The sequence below is a fragment of the Saccoglossus kowalevskii genome, chromosome 1 (assembly GCF_978046115.1).
Source record: "Saccoglossus kowalevskii chromosome 1, keSacKowa6.1, whole genome shotgun sequence".
Lineage (NCBI taxonomy): Eukaryota > Metazoa > Hemichordata > Enteropneusta > Harrimaniidae > Saccoglossus > Saccoglossus kowalevskii.
In genome coordinates this window covers 34,648,876-34,676,868 of record NC_140641.1, presented here as the reverse complement: position 1 = coordinate 34,676,868, position 27,993 = coordinate 34,648,876, and the positions used below count along the sequence as shown (strand labels likewise).

Here is a 27,993-nt window from a genome sequence, read left to right as displayed (position 1 = left end):
AAATCCACAGTGAGTAGTGCAAACTGCATTGCATATATTAAAATCGTAGAGTATGTAAAATGACGCCATTTAACTGGTATACTGTAGAATATTATTCTGATTTTATGTTGGCAAACCCAACTCTGTCTTTTCCCCTGTCAAACTCCACGTAATATTTGCGGGTAAACACAGCTCCTAAGATCCAAATAGGACCTATTCCATTTCCATGTCCAACAAGATTACTCAGGCAGATTTCAGAGTCTCCAGTGTTGTCCTGTGAATGAAAGAACATCGTAAACTTCAAATAATCAAACGTTATAAATGGGAAAGAGTAGTTTGAGAAATGCACCGAGTACTGCATCGTCCGAATCGCACGGTTTCGCTAAAGCCGGCCATTCATAATCGGCCCACGAACGTTAATGTTGAGGCTTCGGCCGAATAAATATTCCTTGGCTGGCGAAGATGTAAGTACTGATGTCCTGCGTAATTTAGATTGGGACTTCGTGTATTCGGTGACAAACCCGACTATTTTATGGTCTTCTGTTCGTATTCCGTTGATTGGACATTTTTGTTGTGATGGTCAACATATTTCCACCTTTGCATAATAATTCAGTGTGCATGTATCGGGTATATTTCAACCAATAACTCTTACTTGTTCAATGTAGTCACGTGGTTCCAATGCGAATAGTTTACCGCCCAATACAAAACTAATGTCAGGCAGTGAGTCGACAAGGTGACAATTTATCACAAACTGAAACCAATCATAGTATACTTGATTCAATCTTGACAATCAATTCAAACATGTGTGTGTAAAATGAATGTGTAAAAATGCATGAACATAAATTCAAATACCGTGCAATCACTAAATTGGACTTCTAATTTACTAGTAACTAAAGATAAAAAGTTAAATGTACAATTTGATTATGCTACCCCTTCATGGAGATGAGTGCTTGTGCATCGTACGTATACAACTGATATTATAATTGCATGTCAAAAGATTCTGACAAACACATTATGTGAGTTTATATACATTACAAACCATTACACTAGTAATACCTACTTGATTGTTTTCATATTGCACTGCACCAATCTCCGTGTTCAGTGTTTCTATGTCCTCCATTGGGCCCGCTATGACTGATGTACCGGTATCTACAACAGCCTGACAACCATCTAAGCAATACTGTGATGGTTTATCATAGACATGAATGCTGTTGATGAGAGTTATGATCTACGGTTATCCTTCATTGTGGGCAATCAGATCGAATGGTTAAAGTAAGTACAATTGGAATCATGTTAATTTAACGAGTGACTTCCGCATTTTCAAATATTCGCTATCAATCAATAACTCACAGAATATTGAATAACGGAATTGGTACAAAAAATAACGTAAATTATAATCCTTTACCCACCTGTCCATTGTAAACTGCCAGTAACCTTTGATGGTGACAGGTAAATATGTGAACTCTCCCGAGTAGTGATGCTGGTCCGAACCACCAAGGATTAGCTCTCCTTTATTTCCATCCCTACAAATACATAATACACGAGAATAGTGTGCACGCGTTTTCATTATTTCTGTACATTTTCAAAATATTAGTTTAAAATCACAAATATTACAGTATCCCATCAGTTCGCACTGTGTTCAAGACTGTTAGTGTTTTTTTTTATGAATGTCCAATTGGTTATCATCAGGACGTACATAGCACACTAGTGAACTTTCCAAACGATTACACTATGATTACAAGAGAACACCAGAACACGCGTAAATCGATGATGACAACCGTGAAAACTTACCCACGCACGTAAACTGAAAAGACTGGTTCACTAATCAAGTGTTGGGCAAGCATGTTGTCGAATACTGGTAGAATGGATCGAGTTTGCAAGTTAGGATACCCCAATCCTAAAATCCCATCAAATCTGGCGAGAACAATTGAAGTGTCCGGCCAGGCAGTGGTCTCGCCAAAAAGTTGGTTCTCTATTCGTACATCTCCGATCTATAGTAGATTTGAATAACATACTCAACTAGCCTAGCATACCATGTGAAAAGTCATAGTATTCGTATGCAGACATGTCACAATTAGTAGATTAATAATCGATCAATATCGTTATATTGATGAAATATATATATTTCTGAGTGAATTCTAATAAGTTAAAGGATAAAGGTAGGACGAGAACATATATGTTTGAGTACTGTATGTTAGTGAATATGTTGCATTATGATTTACCATGTACCATGTTCTTTCATCACCAATTAGAATGCAAATATCCACCGATTGTATTGGTACATACAGTCACTGCACGCGTAAGAATATTTTTTTTGCATTTTTTATCGAACGAATGCTGTACAATGTGCTGCAAAAGCAACATTTTTAATAAGTCCCCGTTCGGACGCAGTCCGAAAACGGGGACTTAATTTTTTACCTCCGTGCGTGCGTCCGGACCTGTATCTTAGAAATGCCTGGACCAATCACAATCAAACACATGTATCATACATGATATTATACATATGCACATCATTTTGTTTTCAGATAAGATCCAAAATGGCTGACTGGCGTCCATTTTGTTTTAATAAATGTGGTTCTAGTGCCATATCATTGACTTGCTGTAACTGATTATGTTCAAATTTTAAATATTCATTGTACATCATGTCATAGATATACAGATATATTGGTTTGACGATCCTATTAAAAATGGCCGAATGGTGGCCATTTTTGTGCTGAAAAATCATCAAATATCAAGCATTTCTGTCATTATTGGATGGATTTCGTTCAAACTTGGTACATACATTGGACATTACGAGTTCCTGGTGCACATTATTTTATTTTTTAGATCAGATTCAGAATGGCCGGCTAGTGGCCATTTTGTTTTAATGAATGGGCTTCTAGAGCCATATCTCTGACATGCTTTGACTGACTATGTTCAAATTTTATATATTCATTATACATGTATTCAAAATGGCTGATTTTGTTTTAATTAATGCTGTTCCAGAGCAATATTTCTCAATACTCGTTTGACGATCAGATACAAATGTCAATCATTTAAATGTTAAACAATCATCATAATCATATTCCTGACATGTTTATTTTCAGCTATATTACTATAAACAAAACAATATATCTTAAATTCGATAACTAACGGGGACTGTACCATGCATGGCTTGCTTATGATAATTTTAAAATCATAATCCAATTTGATCACCAACATGCAGTAGCAAACAGTATTACAAATATATATTTTCGTTCGTGTGCCATATTTAAACCAACTGCGCATATACAACAAGATATAATTGGGTAAGTACATTTGATATTGTTACTCGTAACTAGCGATGTTGTGTTCATAATTGAAATACGGTAAGTAGACTACATTCGGCATATGTACTTACTACAATCGTGTCCCGACTAATAACGCCAGAAACAGAACCCGAACCATATGTAATGTTGAAAGATTCTCTTGTTGCTGTATACGTGCTAGACTTCAGGTTATCATACGAATTATGAAATGCTCCATGGGAAAAGAAATACAGAATGAAGCATAATCCTGTTACGTCGACCTAATTTTTGATATAATACAATTTCCAGTATTGCAACCCATGAGATGTAACAATGGTGATGATAAACAGGGATTGCGTTAGCATGTTTGTGTAGTATGTCTCGATGTGAAATTGAAGATGATTTCACAATATATGCTGTGTGCCTGAATTATGAATGGGACTCCTCTTGTAATAAAATGGCTTCACCAATCTTTGATGGTAAATAACAAACGTTATGGAATCATTTAATGTGTCCATGTTTTATTTCGTCATCTGACAATATAAGTGAGATACGTTACCCTATTACTGAGACAATCCGACACATCTTACCACATGCCATATTCGATTCTGGACACATTGCTGACGGCACCCATAAATAAGATGACCCGGTGTCAAATAGCACAAGAAAAGTTGCCGGCGGTGTTCCGATACCAATCTCCCCATAATATGATGCCTGTTAAACGAGATTGGAGTGCAGATGATGCAAGTTACCAAAAAAACTAACATATTGTATTTTAACGAATGTCCTAGACACTAAAACACTCCATATATGCAATTCATTGTAATCATGTCATGGACAATATTTTACAAAAGGTATAGACTATGTAATTTCATTTTAACTTACGTCAATATATGTGTTCGTCTGACCGGAAATAGGGTGAATAATTCTAAGAGGTCGATTGTTCAGGTTCCTGGCATCGGTTTCTTGGCGACGAACACTTTGAAACTTGTGAAGTGTAATTCTAAGTAATGAAGAGAATACTTGAACTAAGAATAACATCTTAACACGTTTACTGGGTGATGTGCAATTTCTAGTTACATACGAACAGTTGTTTATGTTATATCGTTTGACTATAATGTTTTGCATCTGGCTGTAAAAATAATGCGACCATCACAAATGTTTTCTGTTGAAAATAATTAATATGTCCAAAAATATATATAAAAAAAATTTGAGTTATTCAATGGCTCTTCATCGATATAATCTGAACAGAATGCCATTGCTCGAATCGAATCTTAATGAGGACTACGATTATCAGCTAACAATTCTTAATGTTTTCAAAACGACTGGGATTTGTTAAGAAAACGACAGGCACTTTCATCTAATTAAATTCACATATATATTAACAGATATATTGTTAATCGTGTAGTGATAATGTCATGGATTACGCGATATAACTTAAGGTGACGTCACACCTAAATCTAGTTACCTCTGTAAAGCGCAGGTCAATGACACAAAACATAAGATAGCCGCCAGTATTTTCATCATTGTGTCAATTATGGCACAAATAGTACTCTCTAATAAAACTGCAGTCAGCATATGGCAGTATGACGTCACTAGTCGCGCCACAGCCTGTTGGAATCGTTGTTAACTTTGTGTTATGACCAAATTGAAAATTAAATTCATGAATATAGTTCGTGTATAAATATGGGGATAATATAGATTTTACTTCCAAAGTATAAAATATTTACAAAATAGAATGAAGGACAACATTAGTATTATAAAAATCAAAACACACCTTATCTGAGAAAAAGATAATAGTAAAACGTTAGTTAAAAAATAGGTTCCAAATATAGAATAAATGAATAAACCCTGGACACAAGGATTAGTTGGATTAAAACCATGACAACGTGTTTATAACAAATTGAATGTGCATTTTAAACATGCGACACACGTTATAGGTCACAACATTGTCGCATGTTTGCACAATTAGCATCACGTGAAATTTCAGAATAAGTTATGTTGGGGATTACTCATTTGGGTTTCGGGTGGGATACTCCGAAGCCAGTTAAAAACTGGACCCAAAAGGATCGAGGTTAGGGGCGCTTTTTGCTCAAAAATTGGCGGTTTTGCCTAAAAATTTCCTAAAACGGCCGAAAACTTTACAATTGGGATAAAAAAGATTGGCTTGACCGTGAAAATGAGGGTCAAAACAGCAGCGTATATCCATATACTTCAACTATGTGAGTATACTATGTATACAACATGTTATATACTAAAATTGTGTAATCTGCTGGACATTGCTGAGACATGACGATCTCGGCAACATTCGGCCACGATGTACCAGTTTTGTCCTGTTTTTTTTTTTTAAATGCAAACTTATAAATATGCAGTACTTATATGAGGAATGTTCAACTTTTCCACGACCACCCTCTGATTCATTGTCAGTTTTGTGTTAGAAAGACCCACCACATGATAGTATGCCATATACTAATTTATTATAAAGTAGACTGAATATTTATAGAACAAAAGTTAAACAGACAAGATGTAAACTGTATTCCTCTGCATCTGTGGATATCTTTCATATTAGAATATCATACTATTAGTCTGCACTTCCCCTTTAACATTAAATCAAATATAAACAGTTTGACATAAAGTTGTGACACTGAAATGATAAATGAACTTATCGTTTTGTATCATACTGACATGCAACCCTGTGAGGTCATGTTGGTGTTACTCAGTAGCCTCAAGCATTCATGTGTTTGTATATAGCTTAATGTACTATGATCCCCGACCACTTAAATACTAGTACTGTCCTGACATGTATTGTAATTTACATACTTGACTTGTGAAATTTACAAAATGCTGACTATGTGACCCTTTGTTCTGATCATTGATACAAATAACAATGTATGTGTAATGACAGACAGAATGACAGGCCACTCCATCCCTCATTGATCACCTGCTTAGCTGAGCGGTGCTACTTACGTTCTTCCTAAACTATGGACTCAAAAATATATTTTCCAAGATAGGAGTGCAAACTCACAGCATCAACTAATGACTGAGCTACATGTATTGCTATTGCTTATGGAGGTTCTGGGAAAATAAAAGGAATTAAAGGTATCATTTCAATGTCAAGTGGAATGAATTGGATTATTCATGACAAATGACAAAGTGAACAATACATCTTTTGTACTTGTGTAAATTACCACACACCCTGCGTGTGCATTAGCAATGCAACGGGTTGTTGATTTGAATCTTTCAATTTCATTGTTATTTTCGTGGCATAATTAAGAAACACTCACTCAAAAGAGACTTTTAAATCACAAGAGCATAACATTTCCCAATGTATCCACTTAAGATCTGTTTGCGCTTATTATGCGCAAGATTGCCTTTAGAGACTACCCCCCCTGTCTGCAAATATTGTTTTGTACCATTTGCCAATTAGTACGTAATGAAGTGTTATATTACAATGACATACATAGTTTGTTATCATGAATGGGCCAAACAAATAATAACATTTGTACATGTCATTTACATATATAAGCAAATCAAAGGAGAGTTTACATTCAACAACCATTTTATTATACAACTAAAGGTGATAAAAGTACAGAATTGGTAATATACAGTAAAGAACCATTAAAATAGATTAGAAAAGATTTTATACTCGGTGATAAATTTTAAATATTTTCCAAGAAGTGGTAAAACAATGTGCACGTAAACAAACAAACAATAGCTGATTGAGAAACATAATACTTCTCTAGATGCAACAAATTAATGATACATTTGGAGCAGCTCATTTGTGATTCCGAATTAAACATTCATACACATACACATTCATACACATACCGTATTAATACACCATTTTGTTGCTATAGAAAAATGAATAAAAAATATAACTTAGTATTTTCAATATAAAAAAAGAAAAAAAAACCAAAATAGCAAGAACATTAAAATAATGTCAGATGTAAAAAGAGTATTACACATCACAATATCTAGAAAAGTTCAAATGGATGATACAAGTCAGAGATATGTTTTCAGCCTCACAAAACCTGAATGATTACCATATTTATATTCATAATTAGGTATTCATGTAAAAGGTCATGAAATAACGGAAAAACATTGCAGGTAAATCAATTAGTCATTGAAGATTTCTCAATATGAATGTTTTTTTGAATATTTGAATGGATATACAAATTAAAAATTGGTGAATTTTGATAAAGAATGTACCGGTAGTGTGATAATGAGGTAAATCGAAAGGCATAATCATGTCACTGCTTAATTTTGTTCTTGGAAAGCATTTCAAACTTCTTCCTATACTTTAACTGAACTTATTAAACTTAATTTGAATTTTTTGAAACAAGATTGATATCAAATCAGCCATTTGTGGGCCAACTCGTCACAAATTTTTACCAAATAAAAACACATCAAACAAGAATATATCAGGGATAATATTATTGCTTCCAGTACAGAAAATGCGATGCACAACTTCAGCATTAGAAAAAAACAATTGTGAAATCAATATTGTGGACCAGAATATTCAACTACTGGTCCAAACAATGACTATTCATGATTACCTATCTAAAGCAATAGACTCATTTACAAATAAAATCCTCTGTTTTCTTCACAAATACACATGTATGAAGAAACTAAACACTATCATCAGTACAAACAAATACAATCTGAGAAAAGCTAATACAAAAATATCCATTTCATTCTAAAACTCAATAAATTTTCAGTAATTAATAATTACCTACTTTTAATTTGGGTTCCACTATGTTTTTCAAACAATATATCAATGCAGAAGCAACCTGTCAACTTAGCTTAAATACAAGAATACTTCAATTTCTTTCTAGCAGCGTTCATGTTCAGTTACCTGCGAATCAATTGTGCTTAGCTTCTTATTTGAAACAAACTTAAAAATCAAATTTCTCAGTCTTGCATTGATATACATGTATGACTTACAGAAAATATTAAACACCAAATTATATGCATTTTAACAAATATTCTGTTTATGGGGAAATAAAGAGAAGAACATTAAAGAAAACAGTACTTTAAAAAAACTGATTACAAATGCATGTTATGATTTGATCCATCATTCCTTGATATTTAAACATATTTTCCTTCTTTCCTGACTTCACAGAAGAGAGCCAGAGAAAAGATCAATCCCAATAACTGTAGAAAAATAAAAACAAGAAGCACATCAAGTTAATATTCTTTCAATAAATTAATATACTGTATTTGCTCTGTTTGTATCACATGTGTAAATAAAATACGTGTGTGATGTATTATAATTATCCAATATACAATACACTTCTATTAGAGCAAATACAGCATACACCCTTCAAGTTCTAAGGTTGCTTAATTTCCTAACATATGGTTATGTTAAAAATGATAAGCAACTGTCCATCCTGGGCTGGCTTCATCACATCTACATTGCTTTTATTTTAAACACAACTATATGAAGGAAATTAAACGACCTTGATCTTTGCCTGTCACTCTAGGAAGCTAGTTGTAACATTACTTAGTTTCAATCTATGTAACAGAACAGGACGATAGCAAATGTAATTCCAATCAACTGAAAACAAGAACAGGAACACAACATGTTAGACACACATAAACACATGTACACTATCTCAGAGGCTGACATAATATTTTAAACAGATTAGAACATGTGTGTACAACATGTGATATTCTTCATTTTATATGAAAATGTTTTAATTGCCAAACATATATCTGTGAATTTTAAGACAGGACAACTGTAACTTTTAGTAGACATTTTTAAATTTAAGCCATTCGTACATATATTATAAAATTAAAAACTTATTAGATGGTGAAAACAGATTACACAGATTAGTCTCTGCATATTCCTTGATATTTACAAGGTAGTTATAGATGAATAGTATTAAAATGAAGAGTCCAGAGATAGTGTACATAAAACACAGCACACACAAAGTCAGACAAGACAATTACTGAAGAATTGAGCATCTTAATGTGAATATTAATTAGTATATAAATGATTAGACTGGAAGCTTATCTCTATAACCAAATCAGAAATCTGGAATGCATAGCAGTGCAAGGTGTCACGTGAGTGCATGGCTGTAGTCATCACAAGAAATTGTGCTTTATCTTAGATTCAAATTGTTTTCCACTTATTTATCATTATTTTGACACACAATCATCCACAGATCCAAATCCTACTCCATTGATGGTGATATGCTAATGTGTAGCGAAAATATCTAGTGCAAGGTAAAAATAATTGCTACAACTTTGCAATACATATGCATTATGGGATACCATTTTATATTGTGTGTTAGTTTGTTAAATTATGTGGATTTCTGCTTTTGATTAGCACAACACAAACTGATCAAACCTGACAAGTGACTGGATCATTTCTGGACACCTTCACTATTTTATTTAAATCACACCACATAATGAATTGTTACTTTGTAGCAATGTGGAGAACACATTAAAGAGCTAAGGTTTGTAATAACAATACAAAAACCAAAGTTTGAATATTGAAGTCCCTTATTAGACGCCCTTTTTAATGGTATCTTGTTTAAATCATACGAGTTGTTAACAGCAAGTAAATGCACATGTTTGCAGTGAAATAGCAAAATCTTGTGGTAACCTACTGTGGTAACCTACATGGGGTATAACTACATTGTATATGAAAACCTGAGCAATTAACATGACAAAGTGTATTTACTATAAAACATTTAATTTTACTAGTATTTAATTTCATTATTTTGATATTTCAGCAAATACATTATATTTTAAATTCACAGACTTTTGAGTGAATCAATGAGTACTATTGTAATCTTATTTCAGAAAACCAGTTATTTACTAATAACACAAGCTGTAGTGTTGACATTTCATGAGACACATTAGGGACGACATCAAAAGATCGATGTCAGATAAAAAACTTATTTGCTTTAGTTTGGGGGTGGGGGAGGGTTTGACCTAAAAAAGTTTGCATCCTACAAAAACGATTTTATTTTTTAATGAAGTCTTGGAGTATTCGTAGTTCGTTTTTTTTTTTTATCCAATCACAGACAAAAATAACAGAAAATTAAAGCCGCAAGCAGCGTCACCGGGGCCCAAGCTATCGGACGAATTTCATCATTAAAGTGGTCACCGAATTGCCATTAAGGTACTTTGAATGATTTGTACCTTGAGGTTGATGTGCCTTCTATTTACCTGGTTTGGTAATGAGATATGGTTTTTAGAATATATAAGGAGCCATGTGCTTATGCATATTATTGAGGTTACAATGTCATATATGGTATTCTTTTATATTAGTCTTTTGTTTGATTACTTCATTGTGGCACTGGTTTTGCAACAGTGTTTCAGATATGACAGTTATGCATATTAATGAGTTCACGTGACCATATATGGTCATCTTTTATTTTAGTGAGAGCTCTTGTTTACCATCATCTTAATAATGTAGACCAGGAAGTTTGAATGAACAGTTACATTAGGTACACATGCAGTTAGTTGCATGTATTTACCTGGTCTGGTTATTAAGATATGGTTTTCAAAATATATAATTAGCCATGTGTTTATGGATAATAATGAGGTTTGTTTGATGCCTTCATTATGGTACAAGTTACATACCCCGTTCCGTAATAGTGTTACAGATATGACAGTTATGCATATTAATGAGCTCACAGGACCATATATGGTCATCTGTTATTTTAATCACATTTCTTGTTCAACATCATCATAATAAAACAAGTTTCATCTTCCTAACTGCAACAGTGTTTGAGATATAATGGTTATGCATATTAATGAGTTCACATGACCATATATGGTCATCTGTTATTTTAATCAAATCTCTTGTTCACTGTTGTCATAATAACACAGGATTCATCTTCCTAACTGCAACAGTGTTTAAGATATAATGGTTATGCATATTAATGAGCTCACATGACCATAAATGGTCATTTGTTATTTTAATCAAATCTCTTGTTCAACGTTGTCATAATAACACAGGATTCATCATCCTAACAACAACAGTGCTTGAGTTATAACAGTTATGCATATTAATGAGGTTGGAAGCCCCCACCCCATGGGTGCAAGACCACGTGGCCTAGCAGTGTGCTATTTAGGCAATATGATGTGTCTAAAGACGCAAATGCACATACAAAATTTGAAAGAAATCAGACTAATACAAAACATGTAGTTGCATAATTTCTATTTTCACAAAATCCAAGATGGCGGCCAAACCATGTGACTGATCAAAATAATAATATTTTTCTCATATGGAGCTAAGGCCAGGCATGGCAAAATAAAAAGATCTAGTAGATTGGTTGAATCACCTCTGAGAAACAAATGCCCAAACTTTTGGTCAATTTTGCTTAAAATCCAAGATGGCGGCCAAACCATGTGACTGATCTGAAATCTTTTTGAGGTTTCTGAAAGAGATTGATACACAGATGCCATGAAGCAATATTGAAAATAATCCCTCAAGTGTGGCATGAGTAAAAAACTACTTCCTGTTTAGAAGAAATCCAAAATGGTGGCCAAACCACGTGACTAATCGTAATAATTTTTTCAAACATAAATGGGATTCATATATAGAAGCTAAATGCTACATATGAGAGCATTCTGCTAGGTGGTTCTGAAGAAGAAGATTTTTTAGTGTTTTTTGCCGTTTTTAGGAAAAACAAAATGGCGGGAAAAGTCACATGACCGCTAAAGTTTTTATTGCTGATATCTATTACACATGAGTAGTACTATATACCATAAGAAAATCTAGACGCCTAGACCCTCAGAAAGTGGTCAAACAGCCACTTCCGGTTTTATTTCAATCCAATATGGCTGCCAAACTAATCGACCAATCAAAATTCTGAAAGCATGTCAGACTATTCAGTTCAGCAGTTTTCTCAAACGGCTTGACGAAAAAAGTTACGGAAGAAAGAAGAAGAAAGAAAGAAGAAAAAACCGGACAATAAGAATAGGGGCCTCGCCCTTCGGGCTTGGGCCCCTAATGAAAAAAACACATCCAAGACGAGAAAATGGTTTGGTCCAAGTGTAAATATGTGCGTCAAATGAGGTCAATTTCAGGGCATGGACCTACTGTAGAGCATGCACAGAACACAGACAAGCAGCCTGTCGGCTGAGATAGCTCCGCTGTTAGCAATGCACATTTCAATTAAAGAACAGAAGATATCAATATGTATAATATCAAAGCAATGGGACTTGCTGTTTTTAACAAGAAGTCAAAAATATCACTTTTTACCAAAAATGACACAAATAATCATCAAAATTAGATAATTAAAGATATCACAACAAAATCAACATATGTGAAAGAGGTCCACATGTAGTACCTATATATGTAATATATAAGCAATTGGAGTTTCGCTTTTCTACAAGAAGTCGAAAATATAACTTTTTACCAGAAATGACAAAAATATTCATCAAAATTAGAGAATTAAAGATATCACAACAAAATCAACATATGTGAAAGAGGTCCACATGTAGTACCTATATATGTAGTATCAAAGCAACTGGACTTGCGGTTTTAACAAGAAGTCGAAAATATCACTTTTTTACCAAAAATGACAAAAATATTCACCAAAATTAAAGAATTAAAGATATCATTACAAAATGAACAAATCTGAGAGAGTTCCACATTTAGCACCTATATATGTAATATCAAAGCATATGGACTTACGGTTTTTAACAAGAAGTCGAAAATATCACTTTTTACCAAAAATGACAAAAATATTCATTAAAATTAGAGAATTGAAGATATCATTACAAAATGAACAAATCTAATAGAGATCCACATGTAGTACCTATATATGTAATATCAAAGCAATTGGACTTGTATTTTTCAAAAAGAAGTCGAAAAAATAAAACATTGCCACGGACGACGACAGACAATCACTCATATGATAAGCTCCGCTCGACAAAGTCGACAACGGAGCTAGTTTGCGCATGCGTATATTCCCCTCCATTATTACAACCAACTGCTATGCCATACTACTGTTCGATTATCAATTTGTATTTAATGGTGAATGTAGGCTGACGCCATGATCAATATTTATCAGTTAAGTTTCAGTGGGGGGGGGGGGCTAAAGGAATTAAGTTTTTTACCCTACATTGAACTTTTGATGTTGTCCCTTACAATAAGTTATTTCAATATGAAGAATATCTATCATGTGGATACATCATGTATAGAACATGTTCTCTGCAGTTCTATTTCTGAGAGGATGAGAATCTCATTAATTATACCAACTATGTGCTAACCATGTGCCAACTATGTGCTAACCATGTGCCAACTACAATGTATGTGCTAACCATGTACCAACTATGTGCTAACCATGTGCCAACTACAATGTATGTGCTAACCATGTACCAACTATGTGCTAACCATGTACTAACTATGTGCTAACCATGTACCAACTATGTGCTAACCATGTATTTGTGATACAAAGTCACAGATAAAACAAAAATTATTTGTAAAGTGAATTATGATTGGTTGGTTTACCTGTATAACTGCAACAGCAATGGCAACTCCACCAATCAGGTACAAGTTACTCTCAATGATTGTTTGCAATGCATTTCCACATCCCTAAAAAAACAAATAAACTGTTAACTACCAAAAAATATGACTATCATTTGAATTGTAATATTTTACATAACCAATATTATTTTTAAACCAAAGATTTGAGCATGAATCAGTTTTATTATTCTAATATAAGGTTTTATAATGTTTTGGTGATAATCAGCCATCCTGGCATGAATCATTTACTACCAGTAGTTGCTCTTAACAATTGACATAGTTGTGGCAAAATTGATTGCAACAACATGTTTTCTATACTGATATGAAAATTCTTCTGAGATATATGGGAAATGAGTCTGATCAAATATGAAATATTGAGGCTGAAGTATGATTAAATTGTGGAGAAGACTATATCTTAGAAGAGTCGGAATATGGGGGGGTTTTGTATCTGACTTAAAATCTACTGCCCAAACAATGTTCAAACATACATTTTGGAGAAAGTCTCATACTTTTACAGGACAATTTATGCAAGCAATTTCAGTTATAAATTTGAAGGTGTGACACAACCATGCAGATTGAAAATGGGTGAATGTTCTTTACGATAACAAATTTAAATGCTATTCGACCCTACAAAAAAAAGTTTCTGTTCATATTTCTTTTTAAAAATATGGTGATAAGCTGATCTTTTTTTTGCTAAAATATATTTTGGAAGTTTAATCAACTTGTTAATAGTAAAAAAAAGTTCAGCCAACTCTTTTTTTGGTAGCATGCATACTGACAGATAACCAGAAGTGGTGTAGGATGGAATTTATTCTGATAAAAACTTGCAATCAAGCAACATTCTTATACATTTTGTAATATGTTTTAGTAATTCAATCTATGATGAAATAAATTACACTTACGACATCTGAGAAATCACCAACAGAAAAAGATTCTGGTGTAAATGTGCCACAACCAATTGTATGTTTAACACAGCAAGAATCAGGCAATTTTGTTAAATTCCAGCTGGGATTGGCAACCCACCAATCAGTGTAATTATACACTCCACAACACTTTTCCTGTTGACAAAAATAACCAGATGTAAATATTCACCCAGAACACGATTGAGAAAAAATACTAATTATAATCAACACAGACAAGGATGTATAAGATAAGGGTATGCAACTTTCATCACCATAGCAACCATGTAAGGTGCTATAGGATGAAGATATCATGAGAAGAATACTCTCAGGATTTGACAGTGTTTGAGAGTGATTCCATTCAGTGCTGGACAATCGAACATAGTTCTAACCAATAGTGGTTACTGAAAACGTTTTGATTGCGTAATGATAGAAAGGAGCGAGATTACCACTGCATTCAAAAACATGAAATGCATGATTTGAGAATAATCAAGGACACTACAAAAAAATGACCGGAGATGAACATAAACTTGTGACATTACTGTCAATACTGACATTTTGTAAAAATGGTTCATAAATAAATAGAGCTGGAAGAAATTCCCAGCTACATTCTTTGATAATGCTATATTGATAATGAAGTAAGTAATGTTTTTCATCTCCAATCTTGTTACAATCATGAATTTTCTTCTCTCTTAATCCCTGTGTCTCCCAGATTCAACTGGTAAGAAATGTGCCGATACCTTGTCAGAGCAATCCTGTGTTTTTATTTGTAATATTTATATTTTGAAAAGAAACATGTTTATCATTCTTAATTTCTTTGTAATTTTTGTGTTGTTCTGTGCATCTTTTTGCACTTGTCCTGATACACATTCATAATTCTTTCCCTGAAAAGAACATTGAAATCTTTAGTTTTAAGGTCAATAGAACTTAACTGAGTGATTTTCAATAATTTATTAATAATACTAACCAGTGATCATTATGACTTGAACTAATTTCTACATTATTAAGCATAATATTATTAGTTTGTTGACAATACAGTCTTTGATAAAATTTCATCACCAAACTACAAATGTCAACCGACCTAATTCACCATGACAAGCACTGTTAGAAGACTTTCTATGAGCACCAGAAACTCTCCTACAGAATTTGATGTGGAACTTTTCAGATAACAACTTGTCAGAACATAATTTTGAAGTAAATTTACCACTTTCAATAATAGATTTATTTTTGCCTGAACCATTAAATATAATAATAATAATAATAATAATAATAATTTATTTACCTAGAAAATATTTCATACAATACTCAAAATTGTACATGCAGTCTAGGTAAAATGGAATCTGAAATAGCTTAAAAGCTAGTCGAGTCAGATCCCTGACATACCGGTAACTTGAATTTAATGACTTAAGTTAAGACTGACAGTAGGTTACACCTCAGTATATTTCAAATAAACAAATATGATAATATAATAATATATATATATATATATATATATATATATATATATATATATATGTATATACATACATTTATAATAAATATTAGTTCTATTCTAAATACTCTGACTATAAATTTTCCCGTATAGTATTTTTGAATGTAAGTTTTTGTTTAGACCTTAAAGAAATTGATATGCTGTTCCAAAGTTTGGCCCCTAAATAAGATATTGCAAATGTCCCCGCTACTGTGTTCATTATAGGTACAAGTAAATCATTTCGACATCTTTGTCGTGTTTTATATTTATGATGTAAATACTGCAAATTATATGTTGACATTGATTGTGGGAGATTCTCATGAGTTATATCATACATAAAACTTAAAAGTAATGACTTATGAAGTTTAAAAATATCAAGAATTTGGAGAGTACTGTAAAATCTGCATTAGAAACCGCGGCTTCTATTAAAATGGTACAATGCAACAGAGGGAATTCGGCTTCTATTAGAGCATCTACACATATGAGAAATGATGAATTTTTGGTTCTCAAACATTCAAAAAGAATGGGTGCGACTTCTATTAGGGATGCGGCTTCTAATACAGATTTTACGGTATTAAAAATTGGTGGAGCATGCGCAGTAAAGTCGGAAAACGTTATAATTCTGGCTATCATTTTTTGTGCGGTATGTATAACTTTAAGATTTGACGGGTATGTACTACCCCAAACTTCTAAACCATAGGTGATATGAGGCTGAATCAACGTTTTGTATAACAAAAGGAGAATATGCCGCAAGACCTAATGTCTTAATTTTAAAAGAATACCCGTCTTTTTCCTAATAGTTTTATTGATCTTTGAAATGTGATTATCCAAGGTCAGATATTTATCAATTTCCACCCCTACGAAAGTTGCTGATTCAGTCTCATATACTACGTTGTTTTTTATGGACAGGGCACCTCTTACTGTCACACACATACGCCTACCACTGATGATCATATATTTTGTTTTTGAACAATTGATAGTCAACTTATTTGCATCACACCAGTGTACAACACTGTTTAAATGTATGTTAATAATACACAAATCAATATCTGTCCCTGGAGTCATCAGCAAAGAGTCTAAAGTTAAAACAATTGGTAGAGTTTGGGAAATCATTAATGTATAAAAGAAATAAGGTAGGGCCAAGTACTGAACCTTGTGGTACACCACATGATATAAGAAGTTGCCCAGATGAAACACCATTTGAAAAAATGAATTGTGATCTACATTTTGTATCTTCTAGATAACTTTTAAACCACTTATTTGTATCAAAAGCTTTTGTAAAATTGATAAATATTCCAATAGTTGGCTTGCCCTCGTCAATTGTAAGGAGTAGTGTGTTTATTAAATTGATTAGGGAAAGCTTAGTGCTGAATTTATTACGAAACCCGTATTGATGCTTGTAAAGAATTTTCTCTTTCTCTAAATAATGCAGTAGTTGTTTGTTAACTATTTTTTCTAGAACCTTGCTAATAAGGGGTAACACTGAGATTGGCCTATAGTTTCCGGGGATATTGTTTGGGCCTTTTTTGTAGATGGGCGTTATCTTTGCCATTTTTAATGCATTTGAAAAATGTTCCTGTAAAAATGATAAATTAAAAATAAAACAAAGTGGTTTACAAATTATATCAGCTCCATCTACAAGAAGTCGTGCCGGTAAACAGTCATAGCCTGACGATTTGTTCTGATCAAGATGGCTTAATGAGAAAGCTACCTCCTGTTCTGTGGTTGGTGCAAGGAAGAATGAATTCACATTGGGGTCATTAAGATAGTGATCGAAATTGTTTGGGGGATTGGTAATATTTGAGGCAAGGTTGGGTCCAATATTAACAAAGTAGTTATTGAAGGCTTCTGCAATGTCAGTGGGATTGGATGGTATTTTATCGGTGTTATCAACATTAATTTTTAGTTCTTTTGGTAAAGTTTGTTTTATGTTTTCAGTGGAACCAAGTAAGTCATTGATAATTTCCCAAGTTTTACCAGAATTATTATGATACTTCGTAAATAGATCCGAATAATAATTTTTCTCTGCTTTTCTTAATACACTGGTAAGCATGTTGCGATATATTTTATAGGTGGTAAATTCATGAGAGGCGTGATTACTAATTAAAACTTTGAGGTTTAATCATGTGATAGGAAAGAGTGCTCTGCTTTGTGAGCTTTGTCATGGAGTCTAGAGATAGCTAAACACAACTGATTGGCATTTCATTCAGGTAAAATTGAAATTCGTTCTCCAGATTTTTACCTGACCCTTTGAAAATCATCACGTTGCTCTTTTTAACTTTGAGCTGCCACTTTTGACAATTATGGTATTACCAAGAGCATTAATTCCTCGTTGCAACCCCTCTTGACTTGTAGACAGTAATAACAAATCATCAGTACATAAAAATCAATTAAATTTGACATCATTCATAACAACTGGATCAAATAAATTCACTTCTTCACAGATGCTATTTATAAGTGTTAAATAAACAAGGACTGAGATTACATTCTTGTTTCACACCACAGTAAGCAGAAAAAATAAGGTGTGACTCCCTGTTTCAATTTAATACTATACTTAGTATTGCTGTAACTAGCTTAACAACCTTATAAAACTTACTCCCAATTTAAAGAGTTCATGCCAAACTTTACCAAAGTCAATGAAACATGAAAAGAGGTAATTACCCGAGTTCATAAGTTTGCTATTGACATATTTAAAGATTAAAGTCTTCAAAATGTAAATACAATCAGTGGTGCAATGGTTTTTTCTTGAAACCATATTGGTTATCAACCCCTAGGTTATTATGATATAAACAAGCCATGCATGGCACAGTCCCCATTAGTTATCAAATTCAAGATGTATAGTTTTGTTTATACATGTAGTAATATAGCTGGAATATAACCATGTCAGGAATATGATTTTTTAACATTAAAATGATTGACATTTGTATCTGATCGTTAAACAAGTACTTGTCAATATTGAGAGATTGCTCTGGGACAGCATTCAAAATCAGCCATTTTGAATACATATATATATATATAACGAATATATTAAATTTAAATATAATAAGTCAAAGCATTTAAGAGATATGGCTCTAGAAGCCCAATCATTAAAACAAAATGGCCGCCATTTGAATTCAATCTGAAAAATAAAATGACGAGCATCAGGAACCCGTAATGTCTAATGTATGTACCAAGTTTGAACGAAATCCACCCATAAATGCTTGATATTTGATGATTTTTTAGCACAAAAATGACCACCATTCGGCCATTTTGAATAGGATAGTCAAACCAATATATCTGTTTATCTATGACATGATGTATAATGAATATTTAAAATTTGAAAATATTATCAGTCAAAACAAGTCGGAGATATGGGTCTAGATGCCCATTCATTAAAACAAAATGGCCACCAGACAGCCATTTTGAATCCGAGCTGAAAAATAAATGATGTGCATCAGGAACCTGTAATGTCTAATATATGTACCAAGTTTGAGCGAAATCCATCCATAAATGCCAGAAATGCTTGATATTTGATGATTGTTTAGCACAAAAAAGGCCACCATTTGGCCATTTTGAATAGGATCGTCAAACCAATATATCTGTCTATCTATGACATGATGTATAATGAATATTTAAAATTTGAACATAATCAGTGAAAGCAAGTCAGAGATATGGCACGAGAACCACATTCATTAATACAAAATGGCCACCAGCCGGCCATTTTGAATCTTATCTGAAAAACAAAATGATTTGCATCAAGGTCCCATAATGTCTAATGTATATACCAAGTTTGAACAAAATCCATCTGTAAACAGCCAAGAAATGGTTGATTTTTAGGATTTTTTAGCACAAAAATGGCCGCCATTCGTCCATCTTGCATCAGATCGTGATACAAAATGATGTGCATCAAGGTCCTATAATGTCTAATGTATATACCAAGTTTGAACAAAATCCATCTGTAAACAGCCGAGAAATGCTTGATTTTGATGATTTTTAGCACAAAAATGGCCGCCATAAGGCCATCTTGAATCAGATCGTGAAACAAATTGACGTGCATATGTATAATATCATGTATGATGTATGTGTGAAGTTTGATTGTGATTGGTCCAGGCATTTCTAAGATACAGGTCCGGACGCACGCACAGACGCACGCACAGACGCACGCACGCACGCACACACACACACACACATGCACACATGCACGCACGGAGGTCAAAACATAAGTCCCCGTTTTCGGACTGCGTCCGAATGGGGACTAATAATTAGTCAATCTACCATTGTAAAAAGCTTAGATAAACTATGATAATTATTAGAATCGTGAGGATTACCCAATTTGAAAATTAGGATAATACAACTACCGTACAATTTTATTGTGAAAGAAAAGTACCTGACTTTAGGACATCATTCTAGATTTATGTATGGCGTTTCTTTTTTTTTTTATAAAAGCACATAATTCTAGATCTGTATGGGGATGCTATTAAACCACATGTGATATCATTCTAGATCTGTATGGGGTGCTATTAAACCACATGTGATATCATTCTAGATCTGTACGGGGATGCTATTAAACCACATGTGATATCATTTTAGATATATGTATGAAGATGCTATTAAACTACATGTGATATCATTCTAGATTTGTATGGGGATGCTATAACACCACATGTGATATCATTCTAGATTTGTATGGGGATGCTATAACACCACATGTGATATCATTCTAGATTTGTATGGGGATGCTATAACACCACATGTGATATCATTCTAGATTTGTATGGGGATGCTATAACACCACATGTGATATCATTCTAGATTTGTATGGGGATGCTATAACACCACATGTGATATCATTCTAGATTTGTATGGGGATGCTATAACACCACATGTGATATCATTCTAGATTTGTATGGGGATGCTATAACACCACATGTGATATCATTCTAGATTTGTATGGGGATGCTATAACACCACATGTGATATCATTCTAGATTTGTATGGGGATGCTATAACACCACATGTGATATCATTCTAGATTTGTATGGGGATGCTATAACACCACATGTGATATCATTCTAGATTTGTATGGGGATGCTATAACACCACATGTGATATCATTCTAGATTTGTATGGGGATGCTATTAAACCACATGTGATATCATTCTAGATTTGTATGGGGATGCTATAACACCACATGTGATATCATTCTAGATTTGTATGGGGATGCTATAACACCACATGTGATATCATTCTAGATTTGTATGGGGATGCTATAACACCACATGTGATATCATTCTAGATTTGTATGGGGATGCTATTAAACCACATGTGATATCATTCTAGATTTGTATGGGGATGCTATTAAACCACATGTGATATCATTCTAGATTTGTATGGGGATGCTATAACACCACATGTGATATCATTCTAGATTTGTATGGGGATGCTATAACACCACATGTGATATCATTCTAGATTTGTATGGGGATGCTATAACACCACATGTGATATCATTCTAGATTTGTATGGGGATGCTATAACACCACATGTGATATCATTCTAGATTTGTATGGGGATGCTATAACACCACATGTGATATCATTCTAGATTTGTATGGGGATGCTATAACACCACATGTGATATCATTCTAGATTTGTATGGGGATGCTATAACACCACATGTGATATCATTCTAGATTTGTATGGGGATGCTATTAAACCACATGTGATATCATTCTAGATTTGTATGGGGATGCTATAACACCACATGTGATATCATTCTAGATTTGTATGGGGATGCTATAACACCACATGTGATATCATTCTAGATTTGTATGGGGATGCTATAACACCACATGTGATATCATTCTAGATTTGTATGGGGATGCTATTAAACCACATGTGATATCATTCTAGATTTGTATGGGGATGCTATTAAACCACATGTGATATCATTCTAGATTTGTATGGGGATGCTATAACACCACATGTGATATCATTCTAGATTTGTATGGGGATGCTATAACACCACATGTGATATCATTCTAGATTTGTATGGGGATGCTATTAAACCACATGTGATATCATTCTAGATTTGTATGGGGATGCTATAACACCACATGTGATATCATTCTAGATTTGTATGGGGATGCTATTAAACCACATGTGATATCATTCTAGATTTGTATGGGGATGCTATAACACCACATGTGATATTATTCTAGATTTGTATGGGGATGCTATTAAACCACATGTGATATCATTCTAGATTTGTATGGGGATGCTATAACACCACATGTGATATCATTCTAGATTTGTATGGGGATGCTATTAAACCACATGTGATATCATTCTAGATTTGTATGGGGATGCTATAACACCACATGTGATATCATTCTAGATTTGTATGGGGATGCTATAACACCACATGTGATATTATTCTAGATTTGTATGGGGATGCTATAACACCACATGTGATATCATTCTAGATTTGTATGGGGATGCTATAACACCACATGTGATATTATTCTAGATTTGTATGGGGATGCTATAACACCACATGTGATATTATTCTAGATTTGTATGGGGATGCTATAACACCACATGGGGAACACCTCAAAATGACAGTATGAAGATGTTATAATACTACATTGATACTTGATGCTTTATATCCATTTTGAACTGGACAACACAGTTGGAAATCCATTTAGTGATCAGAGATCATCATATTACATGATTATTACAGTTGTTTCCATATATAATAACCAATTAACCAGCTTCATAGTAACTGAATAAATATAATTGCATGATTTTTCAAGGCATGTTGAACACTTCACAATATGAAATCAAACTGCAACTGAAAATAAAATTTATCTAAATTCCTCAGATCACACCAAGGCTACTGTGGATTCAGTACCTCATTTTGTAGACGATCCCAGCCATCAGTTAAGCCATCATGGCCATCTTCACCATAGTTACTCATCTGACTCAACAAATCTTGCTCTATAGTACCGCTGACCTAACAAAATACAAAACAAGATATGGCAGATTTGAATGCAACAGTATAGTAACATGAATATCTCAGGCTTGGGATGATACATACTGTATAATGTTGTGAGACAAATTGCTCAATTTTTTTGGGCCAGTGTGGGTGTAAGCATTTTTTGGCGATCCGCTCCGCTAGGATTGCCCTTATAATCACTTTTGTCGTTTTGTGTGTGTGTGTGTCTGTATATTTCCAGTGTTCCAGTGTTCACGTATTATTTCTTCTGTGACTTTTTTGGCTTGGCCGATTTCGTTCAAACTTGGCAGGTAGGTCACACCTTAACCCTAGTTATAAGGAAAAATCTGAAAAATTTTTTTGGACCACCGTTGCCATAGCAACAGCCAAAAAACTGATTTTTGGATAGCTTCGCGCCAAATGTATCTCCTCCTACAAATTTGGGATAAAACACTTCAGACATAGCTCATTCTACTCAGCTTGAGTGTGGGCACAAAGTTACCATTTGAATTTTTGATATCTGTTTTCATTACCGAGAAATTTGACCCCAAAGTTGGGGTAACTTTTCACCAGCAACGGCTCGGCTCGTTTTGTTCATACTTCACAGGTAGGTCGTGCCGTCACTAATTGGAAAAAAATCCTGGCCCACCACTGCCATTGCAACATCCAAAAACTGATTTTTGAATACTTTCGCCCCAAATGTATTACCTCCTACCAGTTTTGTACACAGTCAGCTGGCATCGGTGTCGCTGGGTGTATATGATAAAGGGAAGTTGTGCAACCAAATTTGCCGAGTTCGCAGTTTTTCGCCAATAAAAAAATAACTAAGGCAACAACTCACGGTTTTTCAGCATTTTTGTAATAAAGACGTTATTCTCTATCAATAATCCGCCCAAAACAGGAACATTTCTACTAATTATTGTGTTTTTTAGACGTTTTTCGAAAAACCTGCTATTAGGCTGCAAAAGTAGAACATTCCGGAGGGGGCGAAAGGGAAGAGCCAAATTTAAAAATAGAAAAAATAGAACGCGTATTTTGACCTCTATGCGGTCGTTGCCAAAGAGCCCTGCGTCCATCGCCTGGCGATGCGATGCTCTTCCGTTTCACCAGTTGCGTTTTTTGACTAAAATTTGGGCAGTACTGTCAGTCACGAAAATTGATGAATAAATTAATACACATAAAATATGAATCACGGGCTAATTCAATGGTCACCGAACACTCCACTACTAAACAATCTGTGGCAAGATAGTAGAGTACTGTATATTTGACCCAGATTTGACAAGCGTGGAACAGTTTTTTGCGCGTGTCCGTAATAACGCGCACAAAGGATTGTGGGACAGAGTCCTTTATTTGCTGGCATTCTTGACTTTTGACTGCAGTTCTTTTTTTTATATTTTAGAGTAAATGCTTCTGATATGCTCTTAGGTTGCTCAATATCCGTCTGAAATTCTGGACTGTAGTCATATTTTTCGATTAGGAGTCGTATATTTAAATTACTCACTGTGACTAGTGTTTTGCATTATGAAGTATATTGTTATGAAGGTCAACACACTGCAATTTAGGTAAATATTTACCATTTCGTTATTTCATTATTTCGCTTTCCAGCATTTACGGGAAACGCTTCATTCTAAAAAATGCTATCGCAAAACGGTTGGAAATAATAAATGTAACAGCAGAATACGTCCTAGCACAGTCACTCTACTAGGAGAGAGTAACTGTGGTCCTAGTACTAAACTAAGTGACTTCTAAAGACTGAATGGTGTTTGCGAACTTCGTATTAGTTATAAACCGACGTCAGCTTCACGTTTATGTCACCATGGAAACAGACAAAAAACATGTTGCTTGTTTTTGAGCGGAGCGGATCGCCAACCAGCCTACCGGCTTGTAATAATAATCTCTGCGTTGTTTTTTTCCTGTGGCCAGAAGTGACTTGTAAAAATTTCCATATTATACCATAGTGATTATTTATAGAGACAATGAACAAACACACAGATATAATGAACAAACATACACATATATAACAAACAAACATACACATCTTGGTATTTCAGTGACGAATTAGGTTACCAGCAGATTCATTTGAAATTTATACATGTAGTGGTATACTTAAACTCTTTGTAATTTTTAGCTTTTTTCACATTTTCCCATTGACCTGGGCTTGGTACTTTGTGCATTTTATTTTTTTCACAGAAATTCCTGAGTTGACTGATCTTGACTCTGAATCTACTGATTTATTCTGATGCGATCACCGATAATGATTTCAATGTTTCAATGTTTCAGTCTCAGCCGCCTGTATCAGCAAAGTGCTAATTTCAAAATAAATCATAAAAGTATACATAATACATATTATAAGATTTCTCTATAATATACAAATATACGACTGATACAAATAAACAGGATGACTGAGGTTTGTCGTTCTGTGTCTATAAACACTATGCTGCATGTAGTTTGATACAAATGTACCATGGTAGGAAAATTCAATTACTATTATGTTCACCTCAGTTTACACTATTAAATGTATTGCCAAGCCTGGAATGAAATGCATTGACACTAGGACTCAAAGCTTTTGGAAAAAACAAATGGAATGTATCCTGGGATACCAAGCATATATTTAAAGATACATAGCATATCTCTTGGGATACTACGTATATAACCTTGGATAAGAATACATCATGAGATACCAAGCATATATCATGAGATACCAAGCATATATCATGAGATACCAAGCATATATCACGAGATACCAAGCATATATCACGAGATACCAAGCATATATCCTGGGATACCAAGCATATATCCTGGGATACCAAGCACATATCCTGGGATACCAAGCATATATCCTGGATACCAAGCACATATCCTGGATACCAAGCATATATCCTGGGATACCAAGCATATATCCTGGGATACCAAGCATATATCCTGGGATACCAAGCATATATCCTGGGATACCAAGCATATATCCTGGGATACCAAGCCTATATATTCTGGAATACCAAGCCTATATATTCTGGAATACCAAGCACATATCCTGGGATGCCAAGCATATACCCTGGGATACCAAGCATATACCCTGGGATACCAAGCATATATCCAGGGATACCAAGCACATATCCTGGGATACCAAGCCTAAATCCTGGGATACCAAGCACATATCCTGGGATACCAAGCACATATCCTGGATACCAAGCACATATCCTGGATACCAAGCATATACCCTGGGATACCAAGCGTATATCCTGGATACCAAGCATATATCCTGGGATACCAAGCATATATCCTGGGATACCAAGCATATATCCTGGGATACCAAGCACATATCCTGGGATACCAAGCATATATCCTGGGATACCAAGCATATATCCTGGGATACCAAGCATATATCCTGGATACCAAGCATATATCCTGGGATACCAAGCATATATCCTGGATACCAAGCATATATCCTGGGATACCAAGCACATATCCTGGATACCAAGCATATACCCTGGGATACCAAGCGTATATCCTGGATACCAAGCATATATCCTGGGATACCAAGCATATATCCTGGGATACCAAGCATATATCCTGGATACCAAGCATATATCCTGGATACCAAGCATATATCCTGGGATACCAAGCACATATCCTGGATACCAAGCATATACCCTGGGATACCAAGCGTATATCCTGGATACCAAGCATATATCCTGAGATACCAAGCATATATCCTGGATACCAAGCATATATCCTGGGATACCAAGCACATATCCTGGGATACCAAGCACATATCCTGGGATACCAAGCATATATCCTGGGATACAAAGCATATATCCTGGATACCAAGCACATATCCTGGGATACCAAGCACATATCCTGGATACCAAGCATATATCCTGGATACCAAGCATATATCCTGGGATACCAAGCACATATCCTGGATACCAAGCACATATCCTGGGATACCAAGCACATATCCTGGGATACGAAGCATATATCCTGGGATACCAAGCACATATCCTGGGATACCAAGCATATATCCTGGGATACAAAGCATATATCCTGGGATACCAAGCATATATCCTGGGATACCAAGCATTTATCCTGGGATACCAAGCATATATCCTGGGATACGAAGCATATATCCTGGGATACCAAGCATATATCCTGGGATACCAAGCATATATCCTGGGATACCAAGCATATATCCTGGGATACCAAGCATTTATCCCGGGCATATTCTAAGTTTCTAATCAGAATTAGGTAATTCAGATATTTTAGTATTAAAACAAATGCCTCATCTCAGAAAAAAGTACAGCATTTTAGACGTGAATAGATTCATAAAACAAGCAAGAGAACAGAAAATCTTAGCTGGCTTTTGTCCAAGTATTTTGTACAGGTGTCTGTCAAAAATTAATGATTCACTGAGACAAATATGAACTGCCTTATTATATTCATAGTGTGACTACTGTATTATTTGAAAACACCCTCTACCAAATAACTATCATGCTCTGCTTTGTATACAAATCAACTTAAATAGTTAGTTGGTGTCCAGTGGAGAGAGAAGTCAACAGTACTGTTGTCGCCTGAGAATCTACATCAACAAACACTGCAAACTTTGTTTTTGAAGTGTGTTTTTTTAAATTAGCATTATAAAAGCTCATTCTGTTCTAATATCTGAAACAAATTCCTGTGAATTTTGATTTTGATTTGTTGAATGAACTGTTTGTCAAATACAGAATACTGTAAAATCTGTATTAGAAACCGCAGCTTCTATTAAAATGGTACAATGCAACAGAGAGGATGTTGCTTCTATTAGAGCATCTACACATATGAGAAATTGTGAATGTTTGGTTCTCAATTATTCAGAAAGAATGGGTGCGACTTCTATTAGGGATGTGGCTTCTAATACAGATTTTACAGTACATG

The 27,993-nt window shown here is 34.3% G+C and overlaps 2 protein-coding genes across 3 annotated transcripts in view; both read right to left on the bottom strand.

Moving 5' to 3' along the window:
* Positions 1–91: 91 nt before the first annotated feature.
* Positions 92–4,286, bottom strand: LOC100371757 (lysosomal aspartic protease-like). Its single transcript, XM_006812922.1, has 8 exons — positions 4,131–4,286; positions 3,836–3,959; positions 3,359–3,477; positions 1,771–1,970; positions 1,389–1,502; positions 1,040–1,187; positions 632–730; positions 92–253 (listed from the first exon to the last, which is right to left on the bottom strand). Exons 1-8 carry the CDS (start codon positions 4,284–4,286, stop codon positions 92–94), a joined length of 1,122 nt encoding a protein of 373 aa, XP_006812985.1.
* A 4,046-nt stretch (positions 4,287–8,332) lies between these two features.
* Positions 8,333–27,993, bottom strand: part of LOC146750857 (tetraspanin-4-like) — a 30,602-nt gene continuing 10,941 nt past the window's right edge. Inside the window, exons 5-8 of one of the 2 annotated variants that reach the window (XM_085500933.1) lie at positions 22,999–23,100; positions 14,640–14,795; positions 13,723–13,806; positions 8,333–8,399 (exon numbers count right to left, since the gene is read on the bottom strand). In XM_085500933.1, the coding sequence (XP_085357059.1) occupies positions 8,334–8,399; positions 13,723–13,806; positions 14,640–14,795; positions 22,999–23,100 (408 nt within the window). In that variant the 3' untranslated portion in view covers position 8,333. Of the gene's footprint in view, positions 8,400–8,635; positions 8,803–13,722; positions 13,807–14,639; positions 14,796–22,998; positions 23,101–27,993 lie in introns of those variants that run through there. The other variant, XM_085500934.1, reaches the window with a different exon arrangement.

Coding starts and splice junctions, on each gene's coding strand:
- LOC100371757 (XM_006812922.1), bottom strand. CDS start 4,286: ATGTTATTCTTAGTTCAAGTATTCTCTTCATTACTTAGAATTACACTT. Junction 3,960..4,130: donor AGACGAACACATATATTGAC/GTAAGTTAAAAT, acceptor CTCGTTTAACAG/GCATCATATTATGGGGAGAT. Junction 731..1,039: donor TGCAATATGAAAACAATCAA/GTAGGTATTACT, acceptor GATTGGTTTCAG/TTTGTGATAAATTGTCACCT.